Genomic DNA, 16,508 nt, shown 5'->3' with positions numbered 1-16,508 from the left:
TCCACAGTAATTTGGAGTTTTTCTGGGTATAGTCTGTGATGATATCTGTGGTCTCTTCAGGTTTGCAAGAAGACATCTGTCCTGAATCTTCTGGCTTTTAGAGTCTCTGGTCAGAAGTCAGGTGAAATTCTGATAGGTCTGTCTTTATATGTTACTTATGTTTTCCCCTTGCATCTTTTAATATTCTTTTTAAAAATTTTATTAATTTATTCATATTACATCTCAATTGTTAGCCCTTCCCCTGTTTCCTCCCATTCTTCCCTCCCTCCCACTTCCCCCCTTCTCCCCTCCCCTATGTCTGTGATTGACGGAGACCCCCTCTCCCTAAATATGCTCTTAGAATATCGAGTCTCTTCTTGGTAACTTGATATCTTTCCTCTGAGTGCTGCCAGGCCTCCCCATCCAGGGGACATGGTCAGAAAAGGGTCACCGGAGTTCGTGTGAAAGTCAGACCTCACTCTCCACTCAACGGTGGAGAATGTCAGGTTCGTCGGCTAGGTCTTGGTAGGGGTTCGAAGCTTACTGCCTATATTCTCCTTGGCTGGTGCCTTAGTTTGAGGAGGGCCCAAGGACCCAGATCTGCCTGTCATAAAGTTCTTCTTGTAGGTTTCCAGGACCCTGTGGGTCCTACTGTTTCCCCATTCTTCCATGCTACTCTCACCTAAAGTCTCAACAGGATGTCCTCTCTTCTGACCCACTTTCTTGGTAAGTAAAGTTTTTCATGGTACGTATCCCTTGGACTAGTGTTTTGATATAAGTGAGTATATACCGTTTGTCTCTTTTTGCTTCTGGGTGAACTCACTCATTATGATAATTTCTAGATCAATCCATTTGTCCACAAATTTCAGGAATTCCTTGTTTTTAATAGCTGAGTAGTATTCCATAGTGTAAATGAACCACAGTTTCTTAGTCCATTCTTCTATTGAGGGACACTTAGGCTATTTCCATGTTCTGGCTCTTCTGTATAAAGCAGCTACGAACATGGTTGAGCATATGTCCCTGTTGTGTGGTAGGGCATTTTCTGGGTATATCCCAAGGAGTGGGATAGCTGGGTCTTGAGGAAGCCCTATTTCCATTTTTCTGAGAAAGTGCCAGATAGCTTTCCAAAGTGGTTTAAAGACCTCAACTTAAAACCAGAGACATTAATTCAGTTAGAGAAAAAAGTGGGGAAGAACCTGGGACACATAGGCACAGGAAACAACTTCCTGAACAGTACACCAACAGCCCAGGCCTTAATGTCAACAATTAATAAATGGGACCTCATGAGGCTGAGAGGCTTCTGTAAGGCAGGAGACACTGTCAGTAGAAAAAAGCGACAGCCTACAGACTGGGAAAAGATCTTCACCAACCCTGCATCTGACAAAGGTTTAATATCCAAAATATATAAAGAACTCAAGAAATTAAACACCACAAAAACAAACAACCCAATTGTGAAATGGGGCTCAGACCTAAACAGAGAATTCTCAACAGAGGAATATCAAATGGCCGAGAGATACTTAAAGAAATGCTCGTCCTCGTTAGTCATCAGAGAAATGCAAATCAAAACGACACTGAGATTCCATCTTACACCCATCAGAATGGCTAAGATCAAAAACTCAAATGACACCACATGCTGGCGAGGATGTGGGGAGAGAGGAACACTCCTTCATTGCTGGTGGGAATGCAAAGTAGTACAACCACTTTGGAAAACATCTTTTAATATTCTTTCTTTGTTTTGTACATTTGATACTTTGATTATTTTGTGGCAGGAGAATTTTTTCTGATTCAGTCTAATTGGTGTTCTGTATTATTCTTTTTTTTTTTTTTTGCTTTTTATTATTTTATTATTATTTTTATTAATTTATTCTTCTTACATCTCAATGGTTATCCCATCCCTTGTATCCCCCCATTCTTCCCTCCCTCCCATTTTCCCATTATTCCCCTCCCCTATGACTGTTCCTGAGGGGGATTACCTCCCCCTGTATATTCTCATAGGGTATCAAGTCTCTTCTTGGCAACCTGCTGTCCTTCCTCTGAGTGCCACCAGGTCTCCCCCTCCAGGGGACATGGTCAAATGTGAGGCACCAGAGGACGTGAGAAAGTCATATCACACTCTCCACTCAACTGTGGAGAATGTTCTGACCATTGGCTAGATCTAGAAAGGGGTTTAAAGTTTACTGCCTGTATTGTCCTTGGCTGGTGCCTTAGTTTGAGCGGGACCCCTGGGCCCAAATCTGCCTATCATAATGTTCTACTTGTAGGTTTCTAGGACGCTCTGGATCCTTCTACTTTGCTATTCTCCCATGCTTCTCTCATTTAGAGTCCCAATAGGATGTCCTCCCCTCTGTCCCAGTTTCCTGGTAAATGAAGGCTTTTGTGGGACATGACCCTTGGGCTAGTATGCAGATATAAGTGATTATATACCATTTGATTCTTTCTGCTTCTGGGTTAACTCACTCATTATGATCATTTCTAGCTCAATCCATTTATCCACAAATTTTGGGAATTCCTTATTTTTAATAGCTAAGTAGTATTCCATAGTGAATATGTACCACAGTTTCTTTATCCATTCTTTTACTGATGGACACTTAGGCTGTTTCTATGTTCTGGCTATTATGAATAAGGCTGCTATGAACATGGCTGAGCAAATTGTATTATTCTTATATGTCAATAGGCATCACTTTCTTCAGCTTGAGAATTTTTTAATAAATTTTTGTAGAAAATATTTTCTGTGCCTTCTAGCTGTGAGTTTTCACCTTTTCCTATTCCTATGATTCATAGATTATGTCTTTTCATAGTATGTCAGATTTCGTAGAAGTTTTTTGTCAGAAATTTTTTTAGATTTAACATTTTCTTTGATTGATATATCAATATCTTCTATCATGTCTTCTATGCCTTGGATACTCTCTTCCATCTCTTAGATTCTGTTAGAGATGTTTTGTTGCAGTTATTTTTATCAATATGGCCTAATAATAAACATTTTTATTTTTAATAATAACATTATATTTATTATTATTATTATTATTAATTTATAATAATACATTATTATTATATAACATTAAACAAAATTATTATTAGGTCTATAATATTATTATGGCAGTATTTTCTAACCCCCTAGCAATCAGTCAAGACACAGACACCTGTTATATGTTAAAATAGCCTTCGCTAACCTGAGGCAAGGAACATATTAATCCCCTAAACTACTTGCCACAGTGGGACAGGTACACCTGTCCAGTCCCATGCCATCTGCTTCTAATAATTTCTATCAAGCTACCTTCCATCTATAATCCCAAATACTTGCTAATTATCATCATCTGGGTCAATTCTCCATCCAGCTGGCCATGTGCTTCTCCTCCACCTAACCAATGGCACAGCCTACTTCCTACTTTTTTCTCCTAAGGTCTCCCCTCTTTGCAAGATTCTCTCTGTCTCTCTAAGCCCTGGAGCCTTAGCCATGCCTATCCCACTTACCCTTTCCAGGTATGATGGCATTTTATTGGTCTTAGGCAAGGTACAGGTGGGGCACAGATACAGCAAGCAGTAATTAGCATCAAAATACATCAGACCAACCTTCAACAATACTTGCGGTTTTTTATTCCTATTCTTTTCTCTAGGTTTCCCATACCCAGAATTCCAAAAGATTGTGCTTTCTTTATTGTTTTTACTTTGATTTTAAGGTCTTTGATAGTTTTATTAATTTCCTTCACTTGTTTTATTGTTTTTTCCTGTATTTCTTTAAATTATTTATGCATTTCTTCTTTAAAAGTATCTATCATCTTAATGAGACTGGATTTAACTTTGTTTTCTTGTCCCTCACCTGTGTTAATATTTTCTGGACTTACTATATGATGATATTGGGTTCTTCTGTTGATATATTATTCAGGCTCTTATTATTTATGTGCTTGTAGTGGCTTTTAGCCATATGGTTGTCTTTGGTATTGGTTGATGGTCCTTGGGGGCTGCCAGATTCCTGGAATGCATGTAGGTATGAGGTACAGTAGATAGAGGTTGCAAAAAAGCCTTGGATAGTGTAACAAAGCTGTCTTCCCCCAGTGGCCACTGAAGGCTGCCAAGAATGGGGCACTGGGCACAGAAGCATAATTTTTTTATTATTGTCATAGTGTCATAGAAAACATGGCCATTGGTTCAAGATATTGAGACCTTTCATAATTGTATAGGCTGAAAGACCAAGATCCCAGCACCTCAAGTTTTCATGTTTTGTCAGAATCTAATTTCTTATTAATGGACAGTTTCTTTTACTATTGTTTCCACATAAAAGAACAATGAAATATAATAAAAAAACTAGAATCCCAGAGACAATAATTAATGAGTGTTAGTACTTTAGAATCTTACCTAATCCTATCTACTTAAAATTCTCATTTTAATTCCTGCTATTTGTGAGAAGATAATAATATATTATTATGATATGGACTCTATAAAAATGTTGGCATGTGAAGTGTAAAAGTCGTTTCACTGAGTATGAAGGTTGGATAAAAGTCGTTTCACTGAGTATGAAGGTTGGATGATCTACATCTTCTTTCTAATGTGTAACTTTATTAAATCTGTGCAGGTATAATTTTAAGAACTATCAGTTTGTTCTGGCTCTGTTGTTTGCCATTGAGGAGATCAACAGAAACCCTCATCTTCTACCCAACACAAGTCTTGGCTTTCATCTCTATAATATTGCATTTACTGAAAAAAGCATTCTTCTTGGTGCCTTTATTTGGCTCACAAGAAAGAGTATTCCTTTAGTTAACTATGACTGTGGACAGAAGCAAAAGTCACATTCTGCACTTACAGGAACATCATGGGCAACATCTGCCCACATTGGGTCACTGCTACAACTCTACAAAATACCACAGGTGAGGGGTATATGCTGTGGGAACTAGAAGTCAGGTAAGCTTTGTTGAAAATGTAAAATAGGGGCACTTGAATTAATCAGGTATTAAAGCAAAGCATGAAAGTACTTGATCCATATTTTCATTACTTGAAATAGAAAGGAAGGAGAGGCAGATGACACCAACTAGCTTATTTAAACTGTATATATGTCATTAATTTTTGTGGAAACTCTTTGATGGGTTTGCATCCTAAAATATTAAAAATCCATCTTTATCATGATTGTTTACATCTGCTGATTTAGGACTAAGACTGTGTTTGATGCCAATGTTCTATCCTTGATTTCCATTTTTTTTTCTCTTCAGCTCACTTTTGGGTCTTTTGATTCTTCCTTGAATGACCAGAGTCAGTTTAATTTTCTCCATCAGATGGCTCCCAAAGATACATTCCTTTCATATGCAATTGTGTCTTTAATGGTTCATTTCAGCTGGTCCTGGGTTGGTTTGATCCTACCAGACGACCACAGAGGGACTCAGATTCTGTCAGACTTGAGAGAAGTTATGGAGAGCAATAGCATTTGCATAGCCTTTTTGAAAATGATCTCTGGAACTTGGAATTCATATTCCAATGCAATATGGAAAAATATAGAGAGGATTCAGGACTCATCAGCAAATGTGATAATTATTTATGGGGACATCGTTTCTTTACAAGGTTTAACACGTCACATTGAACAACTATTAGTGACATGGAAAGTTTGGGTGTTGAACTCTCGATGGGATGTTGACAATAATATTGATCATTTCATGGTAGAGTCATTTCATGGAAGTCTCATCTTTTCACATCACTATGTAGAGAAAGCCAAGTTCAATAATTTTATTCAAACAGTTAATCCCTACAAATACCCAGAAGATAATTATCTTCCTAAGTTTTGGTATGTATTCTTCAAGTGCTCATTTTCTGAGCTTGATTGCAAACTTTTGGAAAACTGCCAACCTAATGCTTCTTTGGAGTTACTGCCCAGACACATTTTTGACCCATCAATGAGTGAAGAGGGCTATAATATATACAATGCTGTATATGCTGTGGCCTACAGTCTCCATGAACTTAATCTTCAGCTAATACAAACACAACCATATGTTAATCAAGAAGATATGGTATTTTCCCCCTGGCAGGTATTATTCTTTTCTGTGTATCATAATATCAGTGATATGATAGTTTTATTATTTTCTAAGACACTGAAATTTGGCATATTAAGTTTTGGAATATGTTGCCAATGCAAAATCTTGAGTCAATGTACTTTATAAATGGAATGCCAAGAACAAAAAAATTCTTGAATAAATATAAAATTTATATGACATGTTCTCTCACAATTTTCTTAGTAATTTTTTTATTGTGAAAAGTTGTGATTTCACATGTGTATTCTTTGGAGCAGAAGTAGGGGCTGTAGATGTTTCAGGGTTAAATTTCTTCTGAGCATGACTACGGGAATATGTGCCTATGTATCAATTTAGTATATACTTCCAGCATTAGGTCTCTCTTATCAATGAGAGAAACTGTAAATATATTCTAACAGTTAATAAATGTGGGTAGCTTTTCAAAGAACTTTGGATCAGCTGTCTTGATGTCCTAGCTCTCCTAAGTTCAATGATTTCTCTTGAGTGGTAGGATTTTTTTGAAATGTAATGTATTATGATTCTAGTATTTTTTATTTTCTCAGGAACATTGATGTCTGCTTTAAAGAGGTTTCTTATCATGAAGAATTAAAAACACTGAGATTCTTTGTACTTTTTTAAAGAAAATGAATTTAGTGTTTCTGGTGTACTTCAACATATGTTGCTACATCTCTTCTAGCTTCTCCCTTTCCTGAAAAATCATGTGAGAAGTCATACATTAATGGATGAGAGAAAAAACTTAGATCCAGGGTATGATATTCTCAATTTTTGGAATTTTCCAAAGGGTCTGGGGTTAAAGGTTAAAGTAGGAACTTTTTCTCCAAATGCTCTCCGGGGTCAAGAGTTGTCCTTATCTGATCAGATCATACAATGGCCAACAAGGTTTACAAAGGTGGGTTGTGACTTATCTCATTGCTTTGATCTTTTATAAAAAACAGTAATTTTCAGGATGTCAATGATTCTTGGATATTAACTCAGTATCAATCAGTGTTCAACTACTTACAAAGAACTTCACATAGAAAGAGTCAAGGTAGACTATTTTTTCATTCCCTGATTCTAATCAATGGAAATTTTAATTTCTAAATTGTGTTATTGCCCATTTGTTGTGAGTAGAGTTTCTATTATATTTATGTCACAGCCTCAAAACACTGATAGGAGGTTTATTTTGTTGTACAGCTGAACAAAATTCATTGAGTTGTTAAGTGGCATATTTTTAGCCCCTAAAAAGGTAGAACGACATGAAAGGTGTGTGTGTGTGTGTGTGCGTGTGTGTGCATGTGTGCATATATTATAGATAAATAGTTTTTAAAAGAAATTGAATAGTATTCTTATGGCTGCCACTGAGAGTATGCAATCCATCCTGGTGAGAGAAGAATGCTTTAAGAGCAAAACGAGGTGATGACATCACATTCACCAATCAGAATCAGTGATCTAAGAATGTAGTTGCCCATCATTTTCCTTTTTTCTCTTTTAAATTCTGTGAAAGTAGCCAAATAAATACTGACACCCACTTTGTGGTGGCATTTCCACCACAGGTAACTGTCTCTATAAATCTTCTCACAGAAGTTGTCCAATGACTTGTTTCCATGATTAATTCAAGCCCTGAAAAAGTTCTCAATAAACATTGAAAATCACAATGGATATAAAAACTCCCCCTGAGAGCCAATAAGTACAGGTACAGGTTGAATCTGAAGTCATACCATGACCTTCTAGAATACTATTTTAATGACTTACTATTAACAAGGTTTTAAGTATTACAGTATGATTTACACATTTGGATTGTGAAGCCCAACATCTGCCAAAACAAGTAATACCAAAACCCATTAACTTTATTTTTTTAACCCATTAACTTTAATTATAAGTGTAAGTATTTGAAAATTAACTGGTCAATGATATTCACAAGTATTCTATTTACTTTGATGATTCACAAAAGTGTGCTGTATTTGCTAATAGATGTCTTTTTTTCTCAGATTCCTCAGTCTGTGTGCAGTGAGAGCTGTAGGCCTGGATTCAGGAAAACTGCCCAGGAAGGGAAGGCTGTCTGCTGCTTTGATTGTACTCCTTGTGCAGACAATGAGATTTCTAATGAGACAGGTAAATATAGATTTACAGAGACATTTCCAACTTGTCCACAGGAGTTTGCAATACATAAGCAAGTGGAAATATACCAGAGAGAAGAGATAAACTTTTCTTCCTTGATTATAAATTTAAACATTGCTGTGACTTTTAATTCCTTTTGAAAGGACACATACTAGACATTAGAACCATCCCTAATTTATATTTTATTAAATTGCAGGCACCATTCCCTGAATATGCACACCATGCCCAAAGATTAATAGTCTGTTTAATTTCACCATGAACACAGTGTTTTGAGCGCCATATCTTTATGTTTACCTACCATGTAGAATTCCTATCAATCTTGGATTTCTAGCATCGTTTTTATGATCATTCCCAGTACAGATTTTTTTCTTTAACACAGCAGGTAATTGGAGAGTTGAGTTTTATTTTTCCCATACATATATTTGATATCTATCATGAGTAATATTCCTTGTTTTATTGCAAATAAATTATTTCATAAATGTTCTTTTAAATTTTATCTTCCTTTTATTAAACATAGATTATTTTATCACACAATATAGTCTCGAATATACTTTATCCCCCCTCAACTTCTTTCAGTTTCTTGGCAAATCCTCTCTTATCATAGATCCTAATTTGTGTCTTATTAGAAGACAATGGGCTTCTTGGAGACAACAACAAAGTATAAGAAGATAGAAAACATCACATTGAAGTTTGAGAAAACAAGACCAGGGGAAAATAAATGCCCTAAGAGAGAAAACAGGAATTCAAGACTTCCTTATTTACCCATTCAGCAGATCCATAAAAGTATAAAACTGAAAGCTATAGTACATAGATAGAAGATCTGGTATAGGTCCTGCGATTCCCACTTTAGATTCTTGGTTGTTAAAAAGGTGTTTTTCTTATAATGCCCTCTGTCCCCTCAGTCTTCCCTACTCTTTCTGCCTCAGATTCTTTGAGTTTTATTAAGATACAAAAGGATAAAATAAAGGCATCTCACTTAGACTGTGTGTTCCAAGGTCTCACACTCTCTGCATAGTTTCTGGCTGGGTGTCTCTGTATTTGCTTCCCAAAGCTGCAGGAGTAAACCAGAAAGTATCTCTGACGATGATTGAATAAGGCACTAAACTATAAGTATAGCAGAATATAATTAGGAGTAATTTTGCTGACAAGGAATATTGGTTTCTAGTTTCTCATTCTTGGTTGTTCAAGTAATGTCATGAATGGGTTCCATCTCACTGAGTGGGACTTGAATTAAATCAGACACTAGTTGGTTGTTTTATTAGAGATTGTTTCCTTATTACCCTAGCATATTTTGCAGGCAGGATTAAATATAGATAAAAAAAATTTGGTGGTTGTACTTGTATTCTCTTTTGTTCTTTGGCAGCCTATAGAGTACCTTACTGTGTTATAGAGAGTATAGCATGGAGTTAAAAGTTCCATATAGCATCACTTTGATCCCTCCATGTTCAATAAATTATTTTGTTGTGTTATATTCAGCAGTAGGTCCTCGATGCCTGTATTTTTCCTCTGAGAAATCTATTGTCTTGGCAACAGCCTAGGTTATTTGGGAGGGGAGCAGTTATAGGAATTTCAGCCAACAACTCTAATTCATGAAACTCTATTCTGGTACTGGAAGCTTTGTTTGTTGAGAAGAGATACTCAGTTTAATTTCTGTCTTTCTCATTATTTGGAGACTTCATTAGAGACACCTTCATACATATTATAGGAAGTTTCTGTTGAATTAAGTTTTTAAATTGCCCCCCAAGTGCTCATTTCTAGTTGTCATTCTCCGCATTCCCTCTCTCAATTCCAGCTTACCTCTCTCTTCCCATATGTTTCTCCTATTTTCATCCCCTCCCTAGCTCCCATACACCCATAAAATTTACTCTCTTTCCCCCTCCCAAGGAGACCCATGAGATGCCCCATAATTCCTTCTCTATTCCTAATCACTCTGTGTCTATAGAGTATACCTTTGTTCTCATTTATTTAACAGCTTTAATAAAAAGATAAGCAAATATATCATATTTATCTTTCTGGTTCTTACTTACCTCACTTTGGGTAGTATTTTCTATTTACATCCATTTGATTATAAGTTTCATGGTGTCATTTATTTCAACATCTGAGTAATAATACTTCATTTTATAAATGCATTATGTTTCTTTATTCATTTCTCTAAAGAGAGAAATCTAGGCTGTTTCCAGTTTCTGGTTTTTGGTTTTTTTTTTTAAAGCAGGTATAATCATGATTAGTCAAGTGTTTCTGTCATAGGATGATGCATCCTTTTAGTATATTCCAACAAGTGGTAAAGCTTGATTTTGAGGAAGAGTAGTTGCCATCTTTCTGAGAAAATGACATACTGATTTCCATACTAGCTCTATAGGTTTATAGTCAAAGTGGTTTTGATTTATACAATATATTCTTATCATTGATTCCCCTCCCTAAACTCAACTCAGTCCACTTTTGTACTGCCCCAATCCAAACTGTCTCTCTCTCTCTCTCTCTCTCTCTCTCTCTCTCTCTCTCTCTCTCTCTCTCTCATTAGAACACAATAGACATCTCAAGATAAGAATAAACTAAAATATGTTAAAAATAATAACAACAATTCTGAATATGATAAAAACAAAGGAAGTAAAAATAAGTAAGTAAATACAAAGTTAATACAAGACCCCCCAAAACTGCAAAAAAAAAAAAAAAACACATGTACACATTGACACACATATTTTCACACTAAGAAACCCCACAAAAGCAAAATCAGAAACCACACGATATACACAAAGGTCTGCAAGCTTAAAAGTATTGTATAGACTAAGCATTGCGGTATAATAAACCTCATTTAATATCATTGAGTTCATTTTTTGTTATCTCCTGCTGGACATGTGAATGACCCTTAAGTTTAGTTTGATTAGCCCCTAAAAATCCATTGAAGAAATATTTTTATCATTTGCTAGCAGTTACAATTGGAGATAGCTTCTGGGTTAGGAATATGGCTTCTGCCTGATTACCATCTTAGTTCTAATTCCTCCTCTGCCTGGTACATGTATAGGCTATTTGAATGCTTTCAGACTCTCTGTTAGTTCATGTATGTCCAAGTCCTGATATATCCAGAAGGCTTTCTTTCCATGGTGTCTTCTTTTATCACTGGCTCTTAGAATTTTTATGAACTCTCTTCTCCTGTGTTCTCTAAGACTTGAAAATATGTATTTCTTAAAATTTTAATTTATTAGCATTTAATCAGATTACATCATGGTTGTTATCCCCTCATTTGTATCTTCTCATTCTCATTCTCCCTCCCTCTTCTGCCCTATTCCCCTTCCCTAGACCTCTGACAGAAGGCGACTTCCTCTCCCACCATACGCCCTCAGTCTATCAGGTCTCATCCTGACAGCCTGCATCTCCTTACTCTGCCACTTTAGAACTGAGTGTTCCATGGTCTGTTACTCTCTGAACATTATCCAGTTGTATTTCTCTGTATTAATTACAATTTACTGTAGAAGGACATTTCTCTGATAAAAGCTGAGAAAGTATTAATGTATGTGTGTAAATGTTTATATTCTCTCAAATGAGAGGATAAGATGAGAGACACTTCTAAAAATTTCTGAACTCTCACTGGATGGTTCAACTCATCTTTTCCAGCTCAAACTTCTCTCCAAGCTGGCTGATATAAAGTGGATTCTCTTGATTTCTGACTGAATTGATCTGCCTTGCCTAGAAGTATTTCTAGCAATATAGTTTAATCTTATGGTTCTCTTTCATCCACTGCTCATTCTGCCTTTATCTGTGTCTACCTTGTTCTCTCTGAAACCTGTCTCTGTAAAGCTGTCCTGGTAAGAAACTCTTGATAAACAAACAAACAAACCTCTCATTCTTTCCTTCCCTGTGCTGCTTTTAAGTAGACTCTCTTTCTTGTCCTATTCTTATTAGAGTTGAGTGTATCTTATCTCTGACAAATTCTGTCAAATATTTCTTGGATCCATCACTTTGAGTGCCCTCAACTAGATGCCACTATTAAGGTTGGCTGTTTTGTTCTATAAACTAGCTGTATGTTTACTAATTGGGATTAAAGGTGTATAATAAAGAAATGTCTTTATTCCAGCCAGATCACACCGTAATCCAGACTGTGTCTGCATTCGAGCTGAATCACACAGACCTAGAAGGCCTTTGGTAATGACCCGTTGATGCCAGATTAAAATTTCTCTACACATGTGTATAGAAGAATGTAATTAAAAGTTTATTACATTGTTGTTTCTTTTGTAAAACAGTAGAATTTGGTTCCTCCCTAAGTCAATTGCCTGTCTAATCTCAGATTTTTGGCTACCCAGGCAGTATCAGGCATATGTCATGGAGTGGACAATAATTTCAATAAGATAGCATTTATTTTCATAATTTTTGTGCCCTTATTGTGCCAGAGAGTCATGCAAGAAGCTCACCATCATACATTACAGTGTTTGTAGCTGGGGTGGTGTTTTCTTTTCTTCTGTAGTAGTGTGCAGAGTGCCTCTTAGTACTGAGAAGACTAGTCAGTAGTGATAAAGGCACAAGGTAGGCATCAGTTTATCTTCTCTTTGCTCAGTGTGTTATGAGGGCCCCATTTGTCTAACACTTATACACAACTCATTTGACAGCTGAGCTTTCATTTGTTGGCTAGAGATGTATAATTAGATTTGGTTATCCCATTATTTGGTGATTCTAATTAACTTTTAGTTCATATATGTCTATGAATTAATCAACTTCAATGTCAATGGTTTTCTATACAACCCCTTAATGTCACTGAGTTTTAGCTGTCCATTCCCATATTACCTTCCATATCTATCTCTGTCTCCCTTGCTCATTTTATCATCCTAATTTATTCTCCTCTCTCATCTATCCATAACTATAATTCTACATCTTTACAGGGTCATAGCTCTCTGTGTCTCTCTCTCTGTCTTTGTCTCTGTCTGTCTGTCTGTCTGTGTGCCTGTCTGTCTGTCTGTCTGTCTGTCTGTCTGTCTGTCTGTCTGTCTCTCTCTCTCTCTCTCTCTCTCTCTCTCTCTGCCTGCCACATACTCTTACTTCAGAGGATATATGGATTACTTATGAATACTTAACAGATTAAAAAACCTCATATAAACAAATACATAGCATATTTGGAGTTTTTAGGTCTAGTTATCTCACTCAAGATAATTTTTCTTGCTCCATTAATTTTTCTTGGAAATTCCACAGCACCTTTAAGTTTTAAGATTCTATTTATGAGATGCATTTCTTTCTCATTGCTTTGCTTCCCTTGAGTCAAAACAGTAAATCAAAAATAATGTGATCAGCCTTTAAAACTTATGTTCAGGAAGCTGTCATGTTATTAATATAATCCCCACTCTGAAGGATGTTACAAAATATATTTATGACACTTCCCATTAAGAAAAATAAATTTTCTGTAAATATTTTTGTATCCATTCAGTTGATTCTCTACATGTGTCTATTTTTGAAATTTCTATAATGAATCCCAGCTATAATGGGAAGATTTCAAAGTATAAAGATTGTGATAATATTCATCAATTCATTGAGACCAATGTGCTTATGACTTACCAAGAGTATTAATATATCATTTTCCCCATATTACATAGATCAATGTAGAATCATGTTTTGTGACAACTAGCCAAAATTGCAATCATGCCATATAACTGCATTATTGCATATTAGATAAATGATAAACCAGTATTAGATGCTTATACTTGAGCTAACAGCAACTAAACATAATGAAATAGAAGAATCACTAATTTTTGGCCAAGATGTTCAAAATAGAAAATTCTTGTATCAAAATGAATTCAGTAAAAATACAACAGGTAGAACATAAGTGAAACCAGGGAACTAGAGTATAAAAATTTTGGTAAGATGATGAATAAAGACAGAAAAAGTAAAATCAACCATGAATTACATTTACATCACTAAAAAGATTGTGTATTTAGTTATTGAAAACTTATAAAATTATTTATCTCTTTGAAAACATATTTTAAAATAAAAACAAGATTAAAATTGGATTTCCTCATCTACAGTACTATAACTATGTTTTTGGATAAAGATTCTACTTCCAACATGTATGTTAAAATGTCAACTGGTCTTGTCACTGTGTTAGTCTTAAAAAGATAACCATGTTGTGTGGAGTTTTGTCCATATATCCTCTTGTTAAAAGTTCTGTATTGAAATCACTCATTATCACTATATTATGTAAAATTTGGAGTTTTAGACCCAGCAGATTTTTTTAATAAATGAGAGAATCACATCTTGATATATCTCTGGTGCTTATCTTGGGAATTGTGCTCCTCATAAACTAACAGGTTTATTTCAATTCCTTTTTTTTTTCTATTTTTGAAACCATATGACAATTACATCACCTTTTTTTCCTCCCCAAGTACTTCCATAAACCCTCCTTACTTTCTTTTAAATTTATTTTTTATTTTTCATTCATTGAAAACAATTCCTTTTTTATATAATATACTTTGATTAAAATTTCCCCTACTTTTTCTCCCAGTTCCTCCTATAATCTCCCCTCCTATGGATCTCTTATTAGAAGAATGTTTCTAAGAGATAACAACCAAGTATGGCAAAATAATATTAAAGAAAAATATTATCATCTCAGAGTTGGACACAGCAATCCAAAAGAATAAAAATTGTTCCAAGAGGAGGCAAAAGAGTCAGAGACCCACTTATTCTCATAGTCAGGACTCCCATCATAATACTAAGCTAATAGCTAAAACGTATTGCAGAGGAACTAGTGTAGAGTCACATAGGCCACATGCTAACTACTTTAGTCTTTGAGCTGATATGATCCTTGCTTACTTAATTTAGATGTTCTTTATTTTTTGATTCCTTCCATCCCCTCTGACTTATATTTTGCCTGCCTCATCCTCAGTGGGACTCCATGAGCTCTTGGGGGAGAAATTTGGGGGTGACCTACAACTTAAACTCTCTGCTCATAATTTTTGGGTGTGGTCTTTTAATCTATTCTGATCTGCTGACAGGGGAAGACGCTCTGAAAATGACTGTACAAGGTACTAATCTATGAATATAGAAGAATATCATTAGGAATCATCTTATTGACTTTTTAGACTAGTTCTTTGGTTTTACTCTCCATCTCTGTGATATCTAGTCTTTTGCTCTTCAATACCCGAGCATTGACGACCATGAACATTTTTTCATGGAGTCCCACACAAGCTCTGTGACAACATTTTCCTAGTGTGGTTTACAAGCAGGACACATTGTAGGCCAAGGTTCTGTCACTGGGTTGGTGTCAATGGTTCTCTTTCAGAAGCCTAGAGAGAAACTGCCAGCACCAAAGAGATAGAACATAGTTGTAAAGGTTCTGTGTGGACACAAGCTCAGCTTATCCATGGTCAATGAGCTGTTTAGATGTGGTCCACTGCAGTGAAGCCCCACTTTGTCAGTTTGTGGACAGTATGTACTTGACTTTGTATCAGCGTTGTTGTTTGTGGATTTTCATGGGACCTCCTTGGTAAAAATTCAATAGAATACAATCCAGTTCCATCACTAGAAGCTTTGCCTGAATATGAGAGATGGACAGCTGAGACTCCTTATTGTTTATTGCTAGGATTTTTCAATAGGGTAACCGTCATACATTCAAGAATGTTTCCACATAAACAAAAATAGCCTTCCCAAATTCAGCCATCTCTCTTGACAATATTTCCTTCCTTCCATCTCCCTCTCTACCTGAATCCTCCTACTCCTTTTCCTACCTGCCTTCAGCTGACCTGTAAAATATATTCTATTTCTCCTTCCCAGTGAGAACACTTGTTCTCTTTACTTTATACAGCAATTCTCACACTGTGGAGCAAGACTCCTTTGGGGGTTGAAAGACTTTCAGAAGAGTCTCCTTAGAAAATCAGAAAATAGAAATTTACATTTCAAGTCATTCTAGTAGAAAAATTGGTATTATAAAGGAGAGCAAGTTATTTAATATTATATGAGGCTATTCTGAGAGATGCTGTTTTCTTGATATCTTTTTCATTCTATTTGGCACTTGTGAATATGAGAGCAATAATCCAGTCACATTATTGAAAGTATTCATCAGATGTAGGAACTTATCTGTTTGAAGTTATAGAGTCACTTAAGTATACTATCATATTATTTGTAAATAACAAATTTTTACTTTTTAAAAAAATTTATCTCCTTTAAATACTTCTACTTTCTCATTGATCAAGATAAAATTTCAAGTACTATACTAAATTTATATGTAGAAAGTAGACACACTTGTTGTGTTCCTGACTTTAATGTACTTAAATTGAGTCTTAATCAATTCAATTTGATGTTGGCTCTAGGGTTGCTGTAATTTGCCTTCATTATGATTAAGCATGTTTCTTGTCTCAATTTTTTCAGATCTTTTATTATGAAGGTATGTTAGATTTTGTCAAAGGATTTTTCATATCAAATGAGATTATCATTTTTTTCTTTCAG

At 35.5% G+C, this 16,508-nt stretch overlaps 1 protein-coding gene across 1 annotated transcript in view; it reads left to right on the top strand.

Annotated features, from left to right (window-relative positions):
* The window catches only part of LOC127192061 (vomeronasal type-2 receptor 116-like), a 47,699-nt gene that overhangs the window by 13,321 nt on the left and 17,870 nt on the right, over positions 1 to 16,508 (top strand). The window contains exons 2-5 of the mRNA XM_051149397.1: positions 4,550 to 4,841; positions 5,181 to 5,987; positions 6,667 to 6,879; positions 7,958 to 8,081. Of these exons, the coding sequence (XP_051005354.1) occupies positions 4,550 to 4,841; positions 5,181 to 5,987; positions 6,667 to 6,879; positions 7,958 to 8,081 (1,436 nt within the window). The remainder of the gene's footprint in view (positions 1 to 4,549; positions 4,842 to 5,180; positions 5,988 to 6,666; positions 6,880 to 7,957; positions 8,082 to 16,508) is intronic.

This window comes from Acomys russatus, chromosome 7, assembly GCF_903995435.1.
Source record: "Acomys russatus chromosome 7, mAcoRus1.1, whole genome shotgun sequence".
NCBI classification, from domain to species: domain Eukaryota; kingdom Metazoa; phylum Chordata; class Mammalia; order Rodentia; family Muridae; genus Acomys; species Acomys russatus.
This window is presented reverse-complemented; position numbering and strand designations above follow the sequence as displayed.